The 19,502-nt window shown below is 36.6% G+C and overlaps 2 protein-coding genes across 3 annotated transcripts in view; both read left to right on the top strand.

Moving 5' to 3' along the window:
* LOC134675908 (uncharacterized) overlaps positions 1-19,502 on the top strand; it is a 369,748-nt gene that overhangs the window by 107,781 nt on the left and 242,465 nt on the right. The gene's annotated exons all lie outside the window — the stretch shown is intronic.
* LOC134675846 (uncharacterized) lies at positions 9,673-13,523 on the top strand. Its single transcript, XM_063534148.1, has 2 exons — positions 9,673-10,597; positions 13,387-13,523. Exons 1-2 carry the CDS (start codon positions 9,826-9,828, stop codon positions 13,398-13,400), a joined length of 786 nt encoding a protein of 261 aa, XP_063390218.1. The 5' UTR covers positions 9,673-9,825; the 3' UTR covers positions 13,401-13,523.

The raw sequence follows: 19,502 nt of genomic DNA, 5'->3' as shown, positions 1-19,502 counted from the left end.
ACCGCCGCATTTCAAAACGCCCCTGTTTTTGAAAACGGCTAGCCGTAATGTAATACGGCGGATTATACGATCTGACTACGACATATCCATACCAAATTACAACTTTCTAACACTAACAATCAACCTCATCTTGGAGGTGAAAAGAGGAAAAATCGTAAGTCCCATTTCGGCCAACCGAAATCAAGAACGTTTATATAATATAGGCCTAATACCGTTTATCTAAAACGTTTGGTGAAGGCACATTTCTAGTAGAAACAAATTATTATGAATTTCTCTGTAATTTGTACAAACCATTTCGTAAACTGACATTCCGCTAAACTGTTGTTTTTACATCTTACTAGCATCCATAACATATTTAAGTATGATATTTTTCCACTTGTCTGAACATTTTCATTATTATTGATTCTTTTTTTGTGAGAATGGCTTTTTCTGCCACGGCACTTTGCCAATTATTGATTTTTTCAAACACCAAAATAGTTGACAATTTAATATACGTCAGAGTTGACAGGCAACTTCGAGCATGAAAAACTAAATCCGTCAAAAATACTGGGTATACATACAACCTCATAATCTTTGATATAGTCGCAATTGTTGTATTTTAAACTTGTAGACTGGGCAGGCACGACTCAAAAAGGAATAATATTACAATTAAGTCTGTGATTCGGCATTTCTCGGTTTTTGACGTTAGGCTTGTTTCTGACTCAAAATATAATTAACGTAAAGTATTAATCAATTTGCTCATATTTCATATAAGTCACAGAAATAAGTACCTAATAATAAATGTCTAAGTTTTAGTACAAGTAGGGTAACTGCGTCAGGTTGCCGTCCAGTACCTGTTTCCGTCCACTTGGCGGAGTTGCTACAAAGAATTGCGTATAATTTGAATATAAACCTAACTTACCGGACAATTTTGGACTTATTGTACATCAGTTTTTAAAAGCAAAAATATTTTAGTAGAACTGGAATTCATGAGTACCAAATCTTAACTGACATTTTTGTCACTCAAACAAGTTTGATCAAGATCGGCTTACTTTATATTTCGTCAACTTTACCTTTGTTTCCAAAAACTGTGAATTGTGAATTTTAATTTTTTTTCGTCACAGAACAGTATCTAGTTGCTGCTCTCACCGATCGGTTCAAAAATATACATACTTTATGCAATTAATACATAAATGTAATGGTACTTAATGAAAAGGAATAGGTACTGTTTCGACTAATCAGATACTCTCAGTAAAATCTATAGGTAGATGACGCCATAGCTGTAAATAAATATTGAATGACTTTATTATCTCTATTCGCTTTACTAACTCTATGTGCTCTAATGTGAAAAAAAAACACAACGACAGTGAAGAACGGAATTCTTAATTTAAATTTGAACTGATAAACTCCAATAATAAATATGATTCTTACTGAGCACACTGCGATAGTCCATTGGTTGGAAAGCCCGTTCGAAATTTAAACTTATTTGCTTTATAATAAGGTTGCATTTTGCAGATCTTTTACTCTCTCATACTTATAGTAGGCTATTCAGAAAAAAAATGAAATATCTCACAAAAGTAAGTAAGTAGTATTAAACTTTGTATCAAAGACATAAGTCATAAATTTCAATGTCAAAGTTTTAAGTAAGGATCTTTCTAACTAAAACGACTTCTTAATATGAATGACCAGTGTAAGCATCAGTTAGCTAGCCCTAAGCAACCAAAGATCAGGCTGCAGTTTAAAAACTAATAAAGTTAGAGTTAACCTGATAATTTTCCCGCCGTCTCCATACTCGTTTTAGTTGGATATTGACTGGTCAGCTGCCTGTTAGCTATAGTTTTCCCGAAAATCGCCAGGACAGAGGTGAAAATTTTTGTATGAAAACTTGCAACTTTAAATGCATTTTTTATCGAAACTATTGCATTCTAAAATGAAGTCAAAATCAGTCCATCGACTCAATTTTTTGCAAGCTTTCTAATGGTACCTCACACGATTCTTACAATTGAAAATAAAATTCAGCCTACCCCTCTTAACCCCTAAATTTCCCCCTAAAATCAGAAATAAGCAGTTTCGACTTATTCACAGTGTTAGTGATGGTACTTGCCATAACTATTCCAAATTTCAGGTACCTACATCAAACGGTCTTTGAGAAAAACGCATTTAACCGATTTGCAAGACCGAAGTGATCCCATAAGAGCACCGTGAACAAAGTTTTGTACGGTGCTCTAAAAATTACTAATATTTAATGCTTATACTAATGTAATTTAATTTTATATGGTAATACTCTGCAATAACTAAATCCAAATACAAGAAATACCGTTTGTACTGAAAGAAAAAAAATAATGATTTTTTTTTTGACGGGTAGGATTACAACATATGTGAAAAGGGCTATTACCAGAGAAAGCAATAGGGCTCTGCCAATGTACTGAAAATTTTGTTTCGAGCCCATGCATGCAGCAGTGCTGTAAGAGAGGACAATATGATTTGGACAACGTTTTTGAAAACTCCTTTTTTTCAGCAATAAAAGTCTCATGCAATTTTATTATACGATCATAATAAACTACATTAAACATTGCTATTATGGTTCCCATTACTGGGTCATTATATGTTCATGTGTAAAATTTATTAAAATAAACAAAATTGTTGCGCGGAACTAGACGAAATCATTTGCATCAGGGCTCGTACGTAACTCTCACATTATTGACGTAAAATACTTACTTAAAAATGGCAATAATTACGTACTTACGGAATTTTTCTGGTTATATAATTGAATTTCTACTATTTTATGTCGCACCAACACCATACTAAGTCATTATTTGTCGTATTACAACGTAATGAACCAAATAGATAAAAAAATATTATTACGGATTTTTTTTCCTGTGCGTTCATCAAGACATCAAGAGACAGACCCGATTTCATTTAAGAAATTTCTTACGAAAATATTGATAAAATTACATGCATTATTGTATACCGTTGTTCAGATGTTGCTGCATCCTACGATGCCCCGCTAAGTTTGATTTAATGTTAATAAAATGACGCCAATGACTGGTAAAATTTTACCACCTACGAGCTATAAACTTTTTGGAAAAATATAAAAATAATAGGTTTTACTTTAGTTTATAAGTTGACATTATCAGTAAGTGTATTTATAATTAAAATGCAATTATTCTATATTAATTTAAAAAAAACATGATATTGACAAAAAAAAACCTCATGCATATAAAGTACTGTATAGCGGAGGCAGTTATAAAGATGACCCAAAAAATTTTTATTAAGCTATGAGCTTCATCACATATGTTCCTTGAGTAATTCTAAGCATTTCAAGCCTGGGAGGCAATAAGAAATGTGCGTCTACTCGGATTTGTAATGGATTCAAACTTTCAACCCCTTTTTAACCCTGTTAGGGGATGAATTTTACAAAACGCTGAAATTACTTTTCCTGTCTTTTAATAATATCCCCAAATACAAAGATTCAAGTCCCGCGTTCCAAAATTTTTTTGATATCCATACAAACTTTCAACCCCTTTTTCACCACCTTAGAGGATGAATTTTCAAAAACGCTGAAATTAGTTTACTTGTATTTTAATAATATATCGTTTTACGAAGTTTAAAATTCCTAGCTTAAAATAAAACTTGAACCCCATACAAACTTTCATCCCCTTTTTAACCCCCTTAGGAGTTGAATTTCTCAAAATCGCTTCTTATCTCTTGCACACTTTATAAATGTAATCTAGTGTGCAAATTTCAACTTTCTATCTTTTGTAGTTTCGGCTCTGCGTAGCAAAAATCTCCAACCAAATTTTTCACCTTTTTACGTTTTTCTTGTAAAATTACTATGAAACTTAAAAAAACAAATATCAGCAATGAATTATACGTCTTTGGTTTATACGAAAATGATACCAAACTTGCCCTTGTAGCCACCAGGATCATAATAGATTTTTTTTAAAGATCTCCCACCCTCCCCGACTAGACGCACGCTTCTTTTTGCCTCCCAGGCTAGAAATGCTTAGAATTACTCAAATATCAGATGTGATGACGCTCATAGCTTAGTAAAAAAATTTTGGGTCATGTATGGCAGCGTTACATAACTGACTCCAGTATGTATATTCGGCAACCTCCAAAATACTAGACGTCTTTTCATTATGCGGCGTATCTTTTTATTTACACCGAACCTGGCAACATCCAACATATTTGTCATACCTATGTTTTTTTCGAAACTATTATAAATAATTTTTTTTCATGATTTTTCTACAATAAACAACCACATCTATCTATACATATAATAAAGCTGAAGACGGTCGAAAGTCTGTACATGGAAGATATTTGAAAAAAATTTGGCTGGGGATACTTAGAATCGATAACAGAACACGTTCCAAAAGTTTTTAGATTTTTTGTCTGTTTGTCTGTTTATCTGTTTATCTGTTTGTCTGTTTATTTGAACGCGCATCACGTGAAAACGGCTGAACGGATTTTGATGAAAACTTTACTAATCTGTCGAGAAAGTTCCCGGCCAGGTTATAGGCTATAAAAATTCAACCCCTAAAAAGGGGGGTAGCCACAACACTCGACTGACTTAAGTTTGCCCCTGAATCTGATGGCGCTACTTAGGAAGGAGGGGCAAACTTTTTTCAAATATGTGCTACCACTATTGAGTACCCTGGTAAACTAACAGATGGCGCTGAATCTAATACGTTGTGATATGAATAAGCCACCGAGGAAAGATTTTGCCAAATTAACTCTTAGTTTAGAAGAGGGGTTACGGATATCAACAATAACACGCCTATAATTGCATAATTATTTAAAATTATAAATTTTCTCCATCATGATAATTCATGATGGGATTACCTAATCGTAATTATATTGCACCCATATCAAATCTATATTCATACGGAGGTATCGCCTCGCACTTAATAATGGCCACGAAGGTGGGTACTTTGAAAAAAAAAGCATTGACCTCTGTCATTTACAGTGCCGGATTAACCCTTTTAAGCGGTGTACCCTTATTTTACCGCCAAATTTTTTGCAGAATTTTGTTATACAGAAAATTATTCATAGAATAATCGAATCGCAGATTTTTATTACAATTAATTCTGTTTCTTCGATTATTCATTTCAAAGAAACATATTTTGTAACTTGATTAAACTTCAGAATATTTATTCAAAGATTTTTAAATAAAATAAAAGACTGACTGTAGAATTATTATTCATTGAATATTATTTGTGCGACACTACAGTTCACAGAATATTAATTTCAACGATTATTATTTTACAAAATTACCTTTCATATACTCTTAGTATTCATTGAAATTGCTAAAAAAGGAGTTTAGGTTAGTTTAGAGCTGCAACCTCTAAGAAAACGAACCCTTGCTGGAAAAGTGGGTTAGGTTAGGTTAGAACTGCGACCCCCAAGAAAACGAACTGTTGCCAGAAAAGTGGGTTAGGTTAGAACTGCGACCCCCAAGGAAACGAACTGTTGCCAGAAAAGTGGGTTAGGTTAGGTTAGAACTGCGACCCCCAAGAAAACGAACTGTTGCCAGAAAAGTGGGTTAGGTTAGGTTAGAACTGCGACCCTTAAGAAAACGAACTGTTGCCCGAAAAGTGGGTTAGGTTAGGTTAGAACTGCGACCCCCAAGAAAACGAACTGTTGCCAGAAAAGTGGGTTAGGTTAGGTTAGAACTGCGACCCCCAAGAAAAGGAACTGTTGCCAGAAAAGTGGGTTAGGTTACGAGTAGAACGGCAACCCCTAAAAACGAATTCCTTCCAGAGAAGTAGATTGCGTTAAATTAACGACTAAGTAAATAATATTCGACTAAATGACTATTCTGTATATTAAATTTTGGTGAACTGTATTTATAAGAAGTGACTTTTCTACAGATCGATGATTCTGTGAAATGAGATTACATGAACAAATTGTTCTTGAAACAAAACTAATGTTTTAAATTTTTGGTGAAACGTAACTAACTAATCCGAACTAAAATTATTTAAAGTAAATATTCTATGTAAAGTGTAAGATTCATTAAAATTACTAATTATTCGAAACAGATTTAATAAAATAAAGAGTTGAGTAATCGTTGGCAATCTATAATTTAATAAATTTAATAGTAACGTTATTGATAGTTGACCTTTGTAAATAGAAGGTAGTTTGAAGAAAGAATAAGACGACTGGCATGGCGGTTAACGGGCATTCGGTTACGGGCAGAGGTGAAGGGAGGACGATTGTGAAGTAAGGTGATTGGAGATTGAACTGTAACGGAATATTGTGATCAAGAAATATATTGTTGTTATGAAAGAAGGAATTTTTATTATACATCAGAAGTGGTAAGTACCTACAAGTCACTATGGTATTCCTGAATGTATTATATTATGTAGGTATTAATATTAGAACTGATCGAGTTAAATCTTAATTACCCAATTAATTTGTTACAATAGTAACAGTGGTGTAAAATTATTATAATTATATACCTATACATATATTAGTAACACTTATATTGGTTGTTGTTTCGTTGAAATTAATTATCATTTCATATTTCCTATGTTAGGAAGTTTGTGTTTAACGGGCGCTTAGAAACAAAGACACCGTTAATTTTATCAAGAACAAAATAATTGGGTAAACCCATTTCGGCCTATTCGTTCACTCGAGAGCAATTATACTGCAAGTTTTCTCTTCAAGACCAACAGTTAGGTTTTTTTTAGTGTTTGCTGTAATGCCTATCCATAATATAATTAAAGCATTCATTACATCGCGGGTAGCGTGAAACCTTTGGAACACCGTTTTATTTTGAATAGTTCGGATACGTTTATGATTATTTACAGGTGTAGATCGAATTCTTTTAGTCTATGTATGTACCGCTTATTTGGTTACAACTTTTACGATATTTTCAATATATTACTTATCAATACGTCAGTATTATATAGCGGGGTTAAGTGTTTTCGAAATTATAAACTACTCGGACTGTAAATAAGTAGGAATGATACTTTTAGTAAGTAGTTACCGACCCGCCGACCTGGCCGGGGTTACAATCGCTGTCGCTTCGACAACGAAAAGCATTATGTCTCTATATCACTCTTCCATATTAGCGCGACAGTGACAGTTGCATTCCGATCGCTACGGAGCGTAAGCGATTGCCATCTTGGCTACGCGGCCCGTTTCGTATTCCGGATCCCGTTTCTGGATTTGGGTCCGTGCCGGATACTGGAACCGTGCCGGGTGCATACCTGATTTGTGCCGGATGAGTTCCGGATCCATGCTGGATTCGTACCGGATCCGTCCCAGACTGGTGCCGGATCCGTGCCGGATTGGTACCGGATCTGTGCCGGATTAATACCGCATGTATATCATTTGCCGGATTCGTGCCGGATCTGAACCGGATGCGTGCCGGATTGGTATCGGATCAGTGCCGGATCCCGAATTTGTTCTAGATTCCGTTTCTGTACCAGTTCTAGAATTTTCCCGTTTCGAAAAGCCTGTGTTCCGGATCCGTACCGGGATACGGATCTGTTTTGGATTTAAGATCTGTTTTAAACGTAAGATTTAGAACTCTTCCATTGCTGGTGTTGTTTTCGAGTTCCAGACTATGGACCATGAGGAAAAAACATCCAGGCGGCGCTTGAAAACTCCTGAGCGTGGCCGAAAATCGAAATCTGATGATGGACAAGAACGTCGAAGCCGAAGTCGCAACCGCCGCCAGTCCCCGGGGAACAACAGGCGGAGTCGCAACCGTCGAAGCCGCAGCAGCGGCAGACACGGCCGAGGCAATGAGAGATGGCTTCGAAGATCAACACGGAAGGACAACGGCCAGGATCGCTTTCACGTGGAAGCCGCACAGGACAGGAACGGATGGCTTGTATATCTTTGTCGTCTTCAGTTGTAGATTTTAATAGATGTCGTTTATTGCTTAAACTGCGAATATTTTGGTACAGTACCTTAAAATTATTTATATTGACGAAAGTTGTCTCGAGGTACGGGTTCACAGATTATGGGGGTGGAATCGTTGTCCAGGCAATGCTGTGGTGTCCTGTAGTTCGCTCAAGTTAGTTGTATGGGGCTCGTTAGCCTAATTCATAAGTTTTGATCTTGGTTGTTTCCTCTTTTGGCAAAATGTGACGTTAACGCTGGTAAAGGAAAGACAGTTACGTTTCTTCAATATTTGTTCATAATTTAGTAGGTATATAAAAAGAAAAAAAAAAAAACAACAATAACGATCGATGCGCTATACGCTATACACCGATAGTAGTACCTACCTACGTAATAATGGGTTGAGCTAGGGCAATATAGGTTGATTTGCGCTGTGGTATATCCATGACATTTCGAAGATATTTAAATGAGTGTTAGGTTATTTCCTGACACTATTTAGCTGTGGTTTGAATGTACGCTGTAAAGTTGAGTTCCAGAATAACACCTAAGTACTTTATAGACGAAGTTTTTCTATTGTTTTACCATTACATGACGTGTGGTAGGTACCAGTGGTACCTAACCTAATATTAAATATGAATAAACTTTTGACACATTTAAGAGACCACGAGGCGGAAGCAGCTGTTTTATACACGCACACATATCTCGTTTAGTCTGCTTTTAGAGTTACAAATTGTATTGAAGCCAGTTCGTCACCAAAGCTAGACCGCTTTCTGTGAAGGCGCTTACTGCATCCCAGGAAGCACCGTGAAATAGTATTGCCGTGTCATCAGCGTAGCACAACGTCTGCATTGGTCAGATCCAAGAAAGTCAAGTCGTTAATGTAGATTAGAAACAAAGTTAATCCAAGTATATGTAAAGTTGTTTGTTTAAAATTACCGACTTGTTCTTTAACCCTAATACATGTGTGCGGCCCGACAGGACAGTCCCGCGTATCCGGGAAATCTACAATTTTCTAATTATTATTAGAATAATAAGAGAAACAAACTGACGGGAATTTTTTTCAATCTTATAAATCTTATAATGTTGGCGGGATCATTTTGGCTGGTGTTGATTGAATAACCAAGGTTGGGCCTACACTAGTAAAGTATTCGTTATAACCGTGTTCGCTTTCAGTATCCTTGGTTTTAAGAAGTTCGTTGCATTTTAAATATTTTAGCTTGGTTATTGTAGCAAGCAAAGCTCTGCTGATTGCTGTTGATCAATTCGTTCAATTGTGGTTGGTGCAACTGACGCTTAAGTGGCAAGTAATATAACGATATGATGAAAATACCTACATATGATGATAAGTATAATATTATCGAATTATAAAATTTCTGGATTATTTTAATTAATGAGTTATGGATTAATGAGTTACGGATTAATGAGTTACGGATTAATGAGTTACGGATTAATGAGTTACGGATTAATGAGTTACGGATTAATGAGTTACGGATTAATGAGTTACGGGATTAATGAGTTACGGGATTAATGAGTTACGGGATTAATGAGTTCCGGGATTAATGAGTTACGGGATTAATGAGTTACGGGATTAATGAGTTACTGGATAATTGAGTTACTGGATTAAAGAGTTATTGGATTAATGAGTTACAGTAAACGAGTTACGGATTAATGAGTTACGGATAAAGAGTTACGCATTAATGAGCTACGGATTAGTGAGTTACGGAATAATGAGTTACGGATTGCTGAGTTACGGATTAATGAGTTACTGGATTAGTGAGTTATTGGATTAATGAGTTACTGGATTAATCAGTTACTGGATTGATCAGTTACTGGATGTTACATATGCTACTGTATGCATGTACTTATAATAAGGTATCATTGCGAATAAATGTCAGTGCGTATCTGAGCAGCCTTCGTTTCACTCGTCCCGTTCCGATATCTAACAGTGGCGACGATCTACCCGCGTGTTCAAAAAAGTGACTAGTGGCCGACATGAATTCGTCTCAAATCGGGATTTTGACGAATTTTGACCACAACACACAAACGTGGAAAGTGTACAAAGCGCGTATACAACAGTGGTTCATAGCTAATGGCATCGATGAACAAAGTGACGCGACCGGAACGAAGCGACGGGCAGTTTTGCTGAGCGCACTCAGCGATGCCACTTACAAGTTGGCATCAGATTTGGCATTGCCGAAAGATCTCCAAGTTGTTCCATTTGCCGACATATGTTCGCTTTTGGACCGTCATTTTACACCAACAACTTGTGGATTTCACGAGAGATTTAAATTTTATTCGGCGGTGCAAAATGAAGGGGAGACCTACCCCCAATATGCGGCAAGACTTCGCGGCCTAACGGCAGAATGCGGGTTTCTAAACGTGGAGGAAGCATTGAGAGACAGATTTGTAATGGGAATGCTTCCAGGATCGGAGCGAGAAAAATTATTCGCTCAGAAACCAGCTGATTTGACTCTTTCTAAGGCGGTAGAACTGGCAGAAAGCAGACGTTGTGCCCGCGCAGGGGCAACCACGGTAACCGGGCAGGAGCCGTCGAGCGCTAATCAAATGTTCAAGATTGCATCGAAAGATCAAAAAAGTGCTAAAGTGTTGTGTTCCGTTTGTGGTTTTAACAATCACACGGCCGAAAAGTGTCGTTTTGCTAACCATAAGTGTCGAAAATGTAATGTTAAAGGTCATTTGCGCCGTATGTGCAAAAAAATTAATTACGTAAGTGAGGTCTGCGGGGACGATGACGGCGATGACGGTGAGTGCCATTGCTATAATATTCGCTCATCATCAGGCGAGCCTATGACGACGCAGGTTCATGTTCATGGAGTGCCAATGAAGTTTGAGGTCGACACTGGCTCAGCGGTGACCGCAATATCCGAGCAAACGTATTTAAATAGTTTTAAAGATGTGGCATTGTCTAAAACCCATAAGAGCTTGGTATCTTATTCGGGTGATAAAATGCATTGCTTAGGGATCGTGCGGTTACCATTTACGTATGCAGGCAAAACTAATGTATTAAATGTGCACGTGATTCGCGGCGGGGCAGAGCCCTTGTTAGGTAGGGATTTTATATCGCAAAATAATTTAGAATTAGTACAGGTTAATTTCTGTGAACAATCAACTAACTTTATGGATGAGTTGCATTCAAAATTTCCATCGGTTTTCTCAGACAAGCTGGGAACGTTTAATAAATATAAAGTAAAACTCAAATTAATGAATGATCATCAACCTGTTTTTTTTAAAGCGCGACCAGTGGCTTTTGCTTTACGCGATAAGATTGATAAGGAGTTGGACCGGCTGGTTAGCGTAGGCATATTAAAACCGGTTGAACATTCGTTATATGCATCCCCCATTGTGCCCGTGTTGAAGCGAGACGGGTCGCTGCGCCTGTGTGCGGACTACTCAGTGTCTATCAACAAACAGTTAATAGTGGAACAATACCCGTTGCCCACCGCCCATGAGTTGTTCGCTAGGTTGCACGGAGGTCAACAGTTCTCTAAGTTAGACCTTTCTCAAGCGTATGCGCAGTGTGTTTTAGATGACGAATCACAAAAAGTTACGTGTATTAATACACATAGAGGGTTGTTTTTATATACACGTCTCGTGTTTGGCCTGACTAGCGCCCCAGCGATATTTCAAAGGGTTATGGAAGGGGTTTTAGCCGGTATGGAGGGCGTCCTATGTATGTTGGACGATGTTTTAATAACCGGTAGTGATAAGACTGAGCATTTGGCTAGATTAAATGCGGTTTTAAAACGTTTGCAGGACGCCGGGTTAACACTTCAAAAAACTAAATGCGAGTTTTTTAAGGATGAAGTGGAATATTTAGGCTATGTAATCAGCAAAGAGGGGTTAAAAAAGTCACCCGCTAAAGTAAGTGCCATTCTAAATGCACCAGTACCAAATAATGTAAATAAGCTACAATCCTTCCTGGGCCTCGTTAATTACTATAGGAATTTCGTTCCGGGGGCATCTACGGTACTTAGTCCGCTGTACAACTTATTGCAAAAAGGTAGTAAGTGGCATTGGAATGCGGAACACGATAATGCGTTTAAGCTAATCAAACAACACTTGGCTTCAGATCAAGTGTTAGCGCATTTTAACCCAAATGCAAAAATCATAGTCACTTCAGATGCGTCCCCTACTGGCCTTGGGGCTATTTTGAGTCTAATTGGGGATGACGGTTTGGAACGTCCGGTTTCTTACGCTTCGCGTACATTAAATGCGGCTGAAAAAAATTACTCCCAATTACAAAAAGAAGCAACAGCGATTATATTTGCCGTACGTCGTTTTCATCAATACCTCTATGGTAGGACTGTGCCGTTCGTTCTTCGCACGGACCATAAGCCGCTAACCACCATTTTCGGGCCCCACCGGGGTATTCCTGAGGTATCTGCTAATAGGCTCCAGCGCTATGCGATGTTCTTAAGTGCATATAACTATACTATTGAGTACATTCGGAGCGCTGATAACAGTGCAGATTACCTGTCGCGGGCGAGCGTAAACAATGATGACTCATCTGCCGGCGCGGGCCACACAAAGGGCGGGGCACCAGTGTCTATCGACGATAGGGCATCCTACATAAATTTTGTTGCTGACAACAGCTTACCTGTTACTTCTAAGGTGTTGCGTGAGGAAACTGAGAAAGATCCTTTATTAAACCAAGTCATAAAATTCATTTTAAACGGATGGCCAAAAAAAGTAACAGTTCAGGGTATTCAGCCGTATCTACTCTGTAAAAACGAATTAGCATTGGAGGATGGAGTAGTTATGCGGGGGCATAAAATAGTAATACCAGCAACGTTAAAATCTAAAATTTTGTCGGAGTTACATAAGTCGCACTTGGGTATTGTTAAGTGTAAAGCAGAAGCTAGGAGTAGGATATGGTTTCCCGGTATTGATAATGCTATTGAAACTATGATAGGTAGTTGTGATATTTGTAACCAGTTGAGACCATCTCCGCCGCGCGCCCCACTTGCAGTGTGGCCATACCCTAAGCAGGCATTTTATAGGGTGCATATAGATTTCCTGGGCCCAATAAATAATAGGTCATATTTAGTATTAGTGGACGCCTACTCGAAATGGGTTGAGGTGTATAGTGTTAGTTCGACCTCAACGTCAGTCGTTATATCAAAATTATATGAATTTATGTCGCGATTCGGATTAATTCACACGCTAGTCAGTGACAATGCCACATGTTTTTTGTCTGACGAATTCCGTACGTTTTGCGCTGCAAATGGAATATCGCACGTAACTTCTCCCGCCTACCATCCAGCCAGTAATGGGCAGGCGGAGTCTTACGTTAAGGTAGCAAAAAAGGGCATACGTTCTTGTCTTATGGCTAGTACTAATCAGAGGAAAGTAGATGAAAACCTGTCCAAATACCTATTCGATTATAGGAATTCCATGCATGTCACCACGGGGACTTCGCCTGCCCAGATCGTATTCGGCCGCAAACTTCGTTCGCGCTGGGACTTGTTATATTCCCCGGCACTATCGCCGTCCTCGTCCCACGCTCATGTTAAAACAGTGGAACGTAAACAGTGTTCACAGAGTAAATCCTATGGTGGGAAAAAACGGCCTGTTTTTAAACCTGGTGATTATGTAATGTATAAAAAAAATTATGGCAACAAAAAATTTACTTGGAATAAAGGTATAATAGTAAAACAGATAGGTAGAACTATACACTTAGTTAAGGATCATGTTACGTTAGTACAAGTAAAAAAACATGTAAATCAACTAGTACCGATTAAAGGAGTGGACGTCAACAGATTCCGTTACCCCAGTTATCAAAGTTTAGATGAAACAGAAGAACCCTCTGTCAACGACAGTTGTGCTACCAACGAGATCGAGTCCTCCTCACCAGTGGCCAGCGGCAGTCATGAGCCCGTCTCGTCTTCGCCAGCTGAAAGGGGAGAGGAAGATGGTACCTCGGACGGGTCCACCCAGGTCGCTACTTCAGGCGGAGAAGCTGAGGAATTCTTTGAGGCCTCTGATGACAATGTTCTGTCACAGCAGGTAGCTAACCCCGCTGACCAGAGTTCAAGGGGCGGGTTGTCAGGCATGTTGTTACGTCCACTTCCCCGAACAAATTATAAACCTTTTTATTGTATGAAATATACGAAACTGTAACTTAGGTTAAGAAGCTTACTCTCCATTAAAAACGGGGAGAAATGTTACATATGCTACTGTATGCATGTACTTATAATAAGGTATCATTGCGAATAAATGTCAGTGCGTATCTGAGCAGCCTTCGTTTCACTCGTCCCGTTCCGATATCTAACAGATCAGGTACTGGATTACTGGATTAAGCAGTTATTGGATTAATGAGTTATTGGATTATCGAGTTAATGGATTATAGAGTTAATGGATTATAGAGTTATTGGATTAAAGAGTTATTGGATTAATGAGTTATTGGATTATCGAGTTAATGGATTATAGAGTTAATGGATTATAGAGTTATTGGATTAAAGAGTTATTGGATTATCAAGTTATTGGATTATCGAGTTATTGGATTATCGCGTTATTGGATTATCGAGTTATTGGATTATCGAGTTATTGGATTATCGAGTTATTGGATTATCGAGTTATTGGATTATCGAGTTATTGGATTATCGAGTTATTGGATTATCGAGTTATTGCATTATCGAGTTATTGGATTATCAAGTTATTGGATTATTGAGTCGAGTTTATTGGATTATTGAGTTGAGTTTATTGGATTATTGAGTTGAGTTTATTGGATTATTGAGTTGAGTTTATTGGATTATTGAGTTGAGTTTATTGGGCTATTGAGTTGAGTTATTGGGTTATTGAGTTGAGTTATTGGATTATTGAGTTGAGTTTATTGGATTATTGAGTTGAGTTTATTGGGTTATTGAGTTGAGTTATTGGGCTATTGAGTTGAGTTATTGGATTATTGAGTTGAGTTATTGGATTATTGAGTTGAGTTATTGGATTATTGAGTTGAGTTATTGAATTATGAGTTGAGTTATTGGGTTATTGAGTTGAGTTATTGGGTTAACGAGTTGAGTTATTGGGTTATTAAGTTGAGTTATTGGATTATCGAGTTATTGGATTATCGAGTTATTGGATTATCGCGTTATTGGATTATCGAGTTATTGGATTATCGAGTTATTGGATTATCGAGTTATTGGATTATCGAGTTATTGGATTATCGAGTTATTGGATTATCGAGTTATTGCATTATCGAGTTATTGGATTATCAAGTTATTGGATTATTGAGTCGAGTTTATTGGATTATTGAGTTGAGTTTATTGGATTATTGAGTTGAGTTTATTGGATTATTGAGTTGAGTTTATTGGATTATTGAGTTGAGTTTATTGGGCTATTGAGTTGAGTTATTGGGTTATTGAGTTGAGTTTATTGGATTATTGAGTTGAGTTTATTGGGTTATTGAGTTGAGTTATTGGGTTATTGAGTTGAGTTATTGGATTATTGAGTTGAGTTATTGGATTATTGAGTTGAGTTATTGGATTATTGAGTTGAGTTATTGGATCATTGAGTTGAGTTATTGGACTATTGAGTTGAGTTATTGGATTATTGAGTTGAGTTATTGGATTATTGAGTTGAGTTATTGGATTATTGAGTTGAGTTATTGGATTATTGAGTTGAGTTATTGGATTATTGAGTTGAGATATTGGATTATTGAGTTGAGTTATTGAATTATTGAGTTGAGTTATTGGATTATGGAGTTGATTTATTGGATTATTGAATTGAGTTATTGGATTATTGAGTTGAGTTATTGGATTATTGAGTTGAGTTATTGAATTATGAGTTGAGTTATTGGGTTATTGAGTTGAGTTATTGGGTTACTGAGTTGAGTTATTGGGTTATTAAGTTGAGTTATTGGATTATTGAGTTGAGTTAATTGGATTATTGAGTTGAGTTATTGGATTATTGAGTTGAGTTATTGGATTATTGAGTTGAGTTATTGGATTATTGAGTTGAGTTATTTAATTATTTAGTTGAGTTATTGGATTATTTAGTTGAGTTATTGGATTATTGAGTTGAGTTATTGGATTATTGAGTTGAGTTATTGGATTATTGAGTTGAGTTATTGGATTATTGAGTTGAGTTATTGGATTATTGAGTTGAGTTATTGGATTATTGAGTTGAGTTATTGGATTATTGAGCTGAGTTATTGGATTATTGAGTTGAGGTATTGGATTATTGAGTTGAGTTATTTGATTATTGAGATGAGTTATTGGATTAATGAGTTATTGGATTATTGAGTTATTGGATTATTGAGTTATTGGATTATTGAGTTATTGGATTATTGAGTTGAGTTATTGGATTATTGAGTTGAGTTATTGGATTATTGAGTTGAGTTATTGGATTATTGAGTTGAGTTATTGGATTATTGAGTTGAGTTATTGGATTATTGAGTTATTGGATTATTGAGTTATTGGATTATTGAGTTATTGGATTATTTAGTTATTGGCTTATTGAGTTATTGAATTATTGAGTTATTGGATTATTGAGTTATTGGATTATTGAGTTGTTGGATTATTGAGTTATTGGATAATTGAGTTATTGGATCATTGAATTATTAGATCATTGAGTTATTGGATTATTGGATTATTGGATTGTTGGATTATTGGATTATTGGATTATTGGATTATTGGATTATTGGATTATTGGATTATTGGATTATTGGATTATTGGATTATTGGATTAGTGGATTATTGGATTATTGGTTTATTGGATTATTGGATTATTTTATTATTGGATTGTTGGATTGTTGGATTGTTGGATTGTTGGTTTGTTGGATTGTTGGATTGTTGGATTGTTGGATTGTTGGATTGTTGGATTGTTGGATTGTTGGATTGTTGGATTGTTGGATTGTTGGATTGTTGGATTGTTGGATTGTTGGATTGTTGGATTGTTGGATTGTTGGATTGTTGGATTGTTGGATTGTTGGATTATTGGATTATTGAATTATTGAATTGGTAATTTGCTATGGATGGAGGAACGGATATATGGTAACGATGAAAGAAAAAAAGACGGAAATAGAGGATGTTATGTTGTGAGACACGTTTGTGTCATGAGAGTGATTCAGTAAGTAGCACAAAAAAAATGGAATGAAAAATGGAATGGAATGGAGAAAATATGGAATCAAAAAACAAGAGGAATAATGTGCTACATATAAAATTTGATTAAAAAAATGGTATGTTGTGAGACACGTTTGTGTCATGAGAGTGATAAAAAAAAAACAAAAAAAAACAAGAGATATAATGAAAAAAAAAGCAACCTAATATGTTAAGTAATGTACTTTATATGTAGTGATGATTTGTTTAAAAAAAAAATAAGTACTTTATATTATGTAGTAGTATGTGTAACATTAATAAAAAACTTATATATCTAGATGGATATATTTGTTGGATTTGAAATAATAATGTGAAGATATACCTAGATGAATTCAATAAATAATAAAAAAAAAAATTATATAGACAGACAAAGAAAGAAATTGTATTAAATGGGTAATGAAGCATTAATAATGTTCTTACTGAATGCCCGATGATTTGACATGCCGAGTGTAAGATTAGATGACAGACGCGATTAGTATGACTGTGCATGAGGACATGCACAATGTCAGGATGGGCGAGTGTAAGATTCATTAAAATTACTAATTATTCGAAACAGATTTAATAAAATAAAGAGTTGAGTAATCGTTGGCAATCTATAATTTAATAAATTTAATAGTAACGTTATTGATAGTTGACCTTTGTAAATAGAAGGTAGTTTGAAGAAAGAATAAGACGACTGGCATGGCGGTTAACGGGCATTCGGTTACGGGCAGAGGTGAAGGGAGGACGATTGTGAAGTAAGGTGATTGGAGATTGAACTGTAACGGAATATTGTGATCAAGAAATATATTGTTGTTATGAAAGAAGGAATTTTTATTATAAAAGATTATTTTGCGATTTGAAATTACTTGAAACATTTTCTGTGAAACAAAAATCTGCAGAAAAATTAACGGCAAAATAAAGGTAAACCCTTTTAAGCAAAATAAGCACTTGCTTAGGGCCCCCTAGACGTGGGTCTAGGGGGCACCAAAACTAACCATCATAGGCAAAAAAACGCGCAGGCTGCATCAGCATTGCATTCGTCGTGGAGTAGGTACCTAGGTACATGAAACTTTTATACGTGTACAATTACCCATCTAATAACGAAGGGTCGTAGGGATCAAGTAAGAGAGTGAGGGTACGAAAGAACATATCCAATGTAGGCATTCGATTTGACCTTACGCGGAGGCCCTTAAAGTCATGGAAAAAAATCTTGCTTTCGGGCTTGCGGCCAGCCGATTTTTTCGACATAGGTTACCGATTTTATAGCGAATTTTGCTCTCTTGCACGCCAGATTTGTCGTCCAAGTCGAGTTGCTCCTTAGCCGCGATCCTGAGACCTAACTGTCAAAGTGTTATAAGGGGCCCACTGAAAGCGGAAAACTAAAAGCATCCTATCAAGTAGCGCTTTCGAGTGAAGCCACAGAGCGAGCAGTAGAAGAGTCGTGATTACATGCATAGATTCGATTTCAAGCCACTCTTTTGCAGTTCGGCGTAAGGTCTTATGCGAGGTCTTCGGCCTTATGGCAAAGTTGATCTTCTGCCTTAATTACACTTGAGCGTGGATCCAAATCCAAGCTTTCCTCTTTCGCAGCTGAGCCTTCTGCCTTGCTCACACTTCACATTCACTTGGTCAATTACAAGCTCTCTGCTTTCTTGCATTTTTTCTGTATGAAACCAACCTCGCTGAGACCCTTAAATATTGAGCCCCATGCGAAGCTAGGCTGATAGAAAACTGTCCCATCCCTTCTCTGTATGAAATCCTGGATTCGCGCCTGGTTGGGACTAAAAGTAAAAATGTACAACTATCTATCAAATTGCGTTTTATATATCTAAAAATTTTCGTAAAAAATTTTATATTATAAGATGTAATAAAGGTGACATTCGGGTGGCGACTGCAGCAACTTTACTCTGTTGTAACGTTACTGCTGCAGCACTGTCAATTTTCGCGATAAAATTATGTGACTGATTTCCATACTTAAAGTAAAAATGTACTTCAACTGTCTGTCAAATTGCGTTTTATATCGAATAATTTTCGCGCTCGCTTCGCTCGCGCTTTCAATGACTTTCTAAGTCGAATTGCGTTTTTTTTTATCGAAAATTTTCGCGCTCGCTTCTCTCGCGTTTTCAATAACATGATTAAAGTGACATTCGGATGGCGACTGCAGTAGCATTACTCTATTGCCACGTTACTGCTGCAGCACTGTCAATTTTTGTGATAAAATGAAGTGACTGATTTCCATACTAAAAGTAGAAATGTACAACTGTCTATCAAATTGCGTTTTTATATCGAACAATTTTCGCGCTCACTTCGCTCGCGCTTTCAATAACTTTCTAAGTCAAATTGCGTTTTTCTTTATTGAAAAATTTTCGCGCTCGCTTCGCTCGCGTTTTCAATAACATGATAAAGGTGACATTCGGACGGCGACTGTAGTAGCATTACTCTGTTGCAACGTTATTGCTGCAGTACTGTCAATTATCGTGATAAAATTATGTGACTGATTTCCATACTAAAAGTAAAAATCTACAACTGTCTATCAAATTGCGTTTTTATATCGAAAAAATTTCGCGCTCG

The sequence above is a fragment of the Cydia fagiglandana genome, chromosome 23 (genome assembly GCF_963556715.1).
Source record: "Cydia fagiglandana chromosome 23, ilCydFagi1.1, whole genome shotgun sequence".
Classification (NCBI taxonomy): domain Eukaryota; kingdom Metazoa; phylum Arthropoda; class Insecta; order Lepidoptera; family Tortricidae; genus Cydia; species Cydia fagiglandana.
The sequence above is the reverse complement of the archived record's forward strand: the minus strand, read 5'-3'. Positions and strand labels throughout refer to the sequence as shown.

Excerpts from the sequence above, each read along its gene's own strand:
- LOC134675846 (XM_063534148.1), top strand. The coding sequence starts at position 9,826 with ATGAATTCGTCTCAAATCGGGATTTTGACGAATTTTGACCACAACACA.